Source organism: Sinocyclocheilus anshuiensis, unplaced genomic scaffold, assembly GCF_001515605.1.
Source record: "Sinocyclocheilus anshuiensis isolate Anshui unplaced genomic scaffold, SAMN03320099.WGS_v1.1 scaffold61, whole genome shotgun sequence".
NCBI lineage: Eukaryota > Metazoa > Chordata > Actinopteri > Cypriniformes > Cyprinidae > Sinocyclocheilus > Sinocyclocheilus anshuiensis.
The window spans coordinates 458,606-464,195 of record NW_015536473.1 but is presented as its reverse complement, the minus strand read 5'-3'; the positions used below and the strand labels follow the sequence as shown (position 1 = coordinate 464,195).

Here is a 5,590-nt window from a genome sequence, read left to right as displayed (position 1 = left end):
TTAGCAGCATCATATAAACCCTTTAAAATGCACAAATTTACAGAAGAAAAAAATATGTTTACAGCCCGGTTCAAAAAAATATTTTGGTCAATATAGCTAATTTTGCCCTTCATGACAACTGTGAGGGGGGTGAATTTTTTTTATAACTCATCCGTTTAAATTATATTAAGACTTAAAGTTCTGCATAATTAAGGGCGTGACCACTTGAGTGACAGGTGCCGTCACCACCGTTGAGCTAGGTGGGCGTGGTTTCAGCAACCAGCTCCCGCCTCTTTGCCCAATTTCGATTATCCGGGAGTGACGTACCGTGACGTGCTGCCAAGATGGCGACGGCCGGCTCCGCCCACTTCGAGCTTCAAAAATGCTCTTCGGAAGCCTATGGGTGACGTCAAGGACACTACGTCCATGTTTTTATACAGTCTATGATTTTGACAATTTTGTATGTATTTCACCATTTTAGCTCAGTTAGCCACTCGTTTTGGTATTCGTGGCTTACAAGCTGTTTGAGACTGAGACTTGTGCGCTCCACTAATATTGATCAGTTCTGGTGCGCACGCGCTTTTGTTGTAAATGCGAAAGCTGCGGGAATGACTAAAATAATGCGCAATACAAGCACTATTTAACCGGAGCGAATGAGACGTGTGTGAGAGAGAAGGGGTCATCGGAGAGATGAGAGTGAGAATGCACGGCTGATGTTATTGCCTGTGCCGCTGGTAACACAACGGATCGGCTCGGAATCGGAAAGAAGTGAGACTGACCGGCCGATCACCGATCCGGGCCGATCAGGAGGAAAATCGGCCGATCGATCAGTGGCTGCATCTCTACATAGAAACCATAATAATGATTTATATGGATATGACACTAAGTTAGAATGAGCTTATGCAACTTTATACATTTACTATTACTATTATTAGTTAGGCTGCTATTACTCCACTAGGTCTATATTGTACCTTTTAATCCCTGGAACACACTACAAACATGATCTAGATTAGAACATGATGCATTGCTGTGTCTCTGTCATAATTAAATAATTTTGCAGAAAGTGGCTGTACGCGGTTTTTTTTTTTTATACAAAGTTTTTTGTTTAGTCTTCCTTTAACAGACATTAATATGACAATACAGCAAAAACAGTTTACTGTCAAGCTGTTATATTCCTGTGTTATATATTTATTGTCCAACATTCCTAATTTTTCTGTCATTAATTTAATTTCATAATATGTTGTATTAACTCCGTGTTTATAATGCTAACAGTTGAACTTCAAATAATTTCAACCGAAACTGACAAGGTTTCTAGAGAGCAAAGGTTTTGTGGAAAAAAGGGAAGACTTGAACACAAAGTCTGTGATATAAACTGTTAAAAGTTGCTATTATTGTTAACAATAGTTATTTATGCAATATGTGATATTTAAATTCTATTTTCCAATCCCATTATTTGGAGAGAAGTATTTCTCTAAGTCCCAATTTATTAAATTTGCTAGATTGAAATTGGTTAAAGAATTTTAACCATTTTCTTTGACAACTCCTCTCTTTCCCTGGTAATTACTGCAAAATGTAGTAGTAGAACATGCTCACTAGTCTGCTTTACCACTGGATATTCATAATCCTGGTTGATGACGTGTCCATGTCTCCCTGATAAGTGCAAACTTGCTCTGGCAGCCGATTTCATTGGCCAACTCAATTGCACAATCATCAAAAGTTCAGACTTAAAGCAAGGGAAAAGTCTCTCATCATTAATTCACCCTCAAATTGTTTCAAACCCACATTTTTTCTTCTGCTGAACTCAAAAGAAGGAACCCACACATGTTAGTTTCATTCATCCTCAGTGACTTTAGACTGATAGTTTAGACTTAACTCTAGTGTTCACTTTGACAGTAACATCCTTCTTGTTTTGTTATAATTTTTCCTCAGCGAGACACCATCTCCTCTATTTTTACACCGCGCTCACCAAACCTGATGGGTTCTCCGGCCCTGTGTTCAGTGCAGTGGGTGTGTGTGAGGACAGACGGATCTCTCGCTACAGCAATGAAGAACAAACCTGGAAAAGAGACTGTTTGGATGCAGAAATCTGGAGAAATACCAAAGAACCTCGTGACCCTAGAGACTGGTTTCTACATCAGGTTAACGCTCTGGCAAACTGCACAAACTCCATATGTGATGGTGAATGCATTGGGTTTTATTGGAATGACATTGATATCTTTTTAAGTGTCCAGTTACTTTTATGGGCCACCAGGGCCGTGCAGAGACCTTTGGAGGGGCAGGTGCTCGAAGTATAAAAGGGGCACATGGAGCACGGCTTTTAATAGGGCTGTGCTCCTTGCTGAGACATGTATCGAAACGGATGCTTCTGTATTGATAGCAGAAAATGCCGTGATGCAGTTTTCAAAAAGAAACCATTTTAAGTTTAAAAGTTAAAGAAATGTTTCTTTGCACCTCTTAATCACTCTGGAATTAGAAACGGAATTATAGCCTATTAGGCCTATTATTATTATTATTGAGTTTAAAATTGAAAATAGAATTATATTCTAATCCTGTTCTGAATGTATTAATTTTTTGAATGATAATGATAATAAAAACAGGATTGATAAGTATAAATCGGAAGATGAGAAAATCAGTATAAGCTTGTTTTATCAGTGTTGTGATAATTATTTTAAGACACTCTCACATGTTTTCATGTATTGGTTTCTAGATTTAAATTCAAAGAGACAGTATCGATAGTCTATGCATGACCTGCCGTTTAATTCGTATCCAAAATGAGGAGAAGTGACTATCTGGAGCGCTCAACACTCTCATGCAGTGTATGTTTCATTCATACTCGACGCCGGAGGGCGCTCTCCTACAGAAAGTCCAAAACAGACTCATAGAAGGAATGACTTATGACCTACAGGAAATCAAAAGCATCCGGCTATGGCTGTAGCTGAGCTGAATAAAAAGCTGAAAAAACGTGAAGACAAACACACGATTGCGAATATATACGGTTTATGTGTAATAAATAAACTATATGAATAATGCAGTACTGATTGACATCATTTAGTAGCCTATAGAAAGTATAAAATATATTTCCTCATAGCAGTCTTTATAAACCGATCATAAAATTGTCATTAGGAAAATATTGAACCAAAATATTATAGCCCCTTGTTGCAGCTAACCTTACTTCCACAGGCTACAAACAGCGATATAAACAACAACTGTGCATGCTCTCTTCACGCCGTTCTTCTATAATAATAATATTTTAATAATATAAGTATACAAGCACACCGCTCCGCTGAGAACTCCACTTACCGGCAGCCGCGGACGTTATGAAGGCATCTTGGTAGTGCGCTACATTAAACTAAAGGTGTCTGAACGTGAGGGATAGTCCCAGATGAGATTGTCAGGTGAAAGGTAGTCATCATCATGTGGATAATTTTATTTACGGCTAAATTATTATTAAATTAATTTTACTAATAGTTAGATTGGGCAGGCCTTCACAAAATGGCGTTTAAAATATAAAATAAAATAAAATGCTCAAGCACCCACTGCACCCCCCTCTGCACATGCCTGTGGGCCACTGTATATATTCTTTTAACTTGTAACAATTTCTTATGTTGTTTTTTTATTATTATTATTTAAATGTTTAGGCCTCCATACACTACAGAGGAGAGTTGGCTGTGAGGTGGAGAAATGTCCAGATGGATCAGTGATTCATGTGAATGCATTTGATGAGTACGGATATGATGGAGAGCAGTTTATTGCTTTTAATTCTGCCACAATGCAGTGGATTGAGAAAACTCCAAAGGCAAAAGAAACCAGAATGAAGTGGAACAATCAACGAGTTCGCAGACAAGTCCTGCAGATGGTCCTCAAGAACTGCATGAACTGGATCTCCACATTTAATGATTCAGTCAGAGGTATGCATTGCTCTAACTAGAACTAACTTTTTTTTTTTTTACTTGTGTTTTATGATTTAATCAGTATGATTTATTCTTGCTTCATATTGCAGCTTCTCCAGTTCTTCACATGTTTGCATCTGTAGCTCCTCGAGACCAAAGCAAGCAGATTCTGACCTGTCTGGCCACTGGCTTCTACCCCAAACTCATAGAGATGAACATCACACTAAACAACATCACACTCCAACCCTTCAGCTCTAGTGAAGTCAGACCTAATGATGATCAAACCTTTCAAATAAGAACCAGTGTGAAGATACACAGAGATGAGAAACGGGGTTATGAGTGTCGTGTCCTGCAAAGCAATCGGACATATACAACATCATGGGGTAAATATGACCATATTACCAGTCAGAAGTTAATATTGTGTGCAAAATTGTTGTAGATTCGTACTGCAGCTGGCAGCTCAGTCAGATTTGCAACTTTACAGATCTTCTTTATGCACCAAGAGCTTGTAACACTCCAAAGAGAAAGGAAAACTTGAAATCGCATCATATGACCCCTTTAAATCATAGTATTTATTTGTTGCATGAATTTATAAAATGGTTAAAACATTTGTGTTTGGTTTTATTTTTTTTATTTTTTTTTTCCTGCAGATGGAAGTCTAGAATCTAGACACCATTATTTGCTGGAAGGATTAATTGCAGTTGCTGTTGTATTTGCAGTTGCAGTCTTATTAATCATGCTTTTAATCTACAAAGGGATAAATGGTGAGTTCATATTAATTAAAGGAATAAAGTGTCATATTTCCAGATGTGTTGCTCTAGATTTGATGTAAATAAAAATCTGGTTCTCATTTGTCTTTAACCTGAGATGAAATATTCAATTAAATATTTATTTTGCATTTAAATATAGAGACCCTGCTGTAAGATTATAACCTTTATATGCTCAAGAATGTAAAATGTATACTGAATATTTATGAAATCAGCATGAGCTTGTCTTAATGCTAAAGTTTTCTAATAATATATTGTATCATCTCTAGGCCAGATGAACTGTAATGGTTCAACCAGAAGTGAGAATGTCAACACATTTTCAGCGGGTCCCCTGACTGCAAGTGATTCATGTGAGAGCAGTGCATGAGAAACACACTGGTGCAGATGATCCAAGTATCACCACTTCATATTCATGTTCTTCAGTGAAAAAACCCTGGATGTATAGAAATTATAACAGTGATAGGATCTGATAAAGATTTTACATGAAAAAGGGGATGGTCCCTTATTGTTCCCTTTCCAGTGAACACAGGAGAACTCCAGTGTTTCCCCTGCCATTATATTCGGCCCGGCCCGGCCCCCCAACGGCACCCCCTGCCCCCCTTGAAGGTCAAGTTAATTTTATTTAATAATATTTTCTCTATAGCGTCAGATCACAACAGAAGTAATTTAAAGTTACCGTTCAGATAGAACAGGTATATACCTTGTTCTTTTATTAAACAAACTAAATAGCCTTATGTTATTTATCATATTTACACGATGGCATGTCATTTCGGTCTCTACGTTATGGTCGCGCTCTCTGTATCACACACAGCGGAGTTCCGCCCCGATGCGCGCGCACACACACACACTCACTCACACACACTCACACACACACACACGCACACTCACTCACTCACTCACTCACTCACTCACTCACTCACTCACACACACTCTCACTCACTCACTCACTCACTC

General features: G+C 38.2%; 1 protein-coding gene across 1 annotated transcript in view; it reads left to right on the top strand.

The window, feature by feature from the left end:
* Positions 1–5,239, top strand: part of LOC107704960 (BOLA class I histocompatibility antigen, alpha chain BL3-7-like) — an 11,858-nt gene extending 6,619 nt beyond the window's left edge. The window contains exons 2-6 of the mRNA XM_016508090.1: positions 1,909–2,157; positions 3,618–3,887; positions 3,980–4,252; positions 4,520–4,633; positions 4,906–5,239. Coding sequence (XP_016363576.1) covers positions 1,909–2,157; positions 3,618–3,887; positions 3,980–4,252; positions 4,520–4,633; positions 4,906–5,003 — 1,004 coding nt within the window. The 3' untranslated portion in view covers positions 5,004–5,239. The remainder of the gene's footprint in view (positions 1–1,908; positions 2,158–3,617; positions 3,888–3,979; positions 4,253–4,519; positions 4,634–4,905) is intronic.
* The last annotated feature ends 351 nt before the right edge of the window (positions 5,240–5,590 follow it).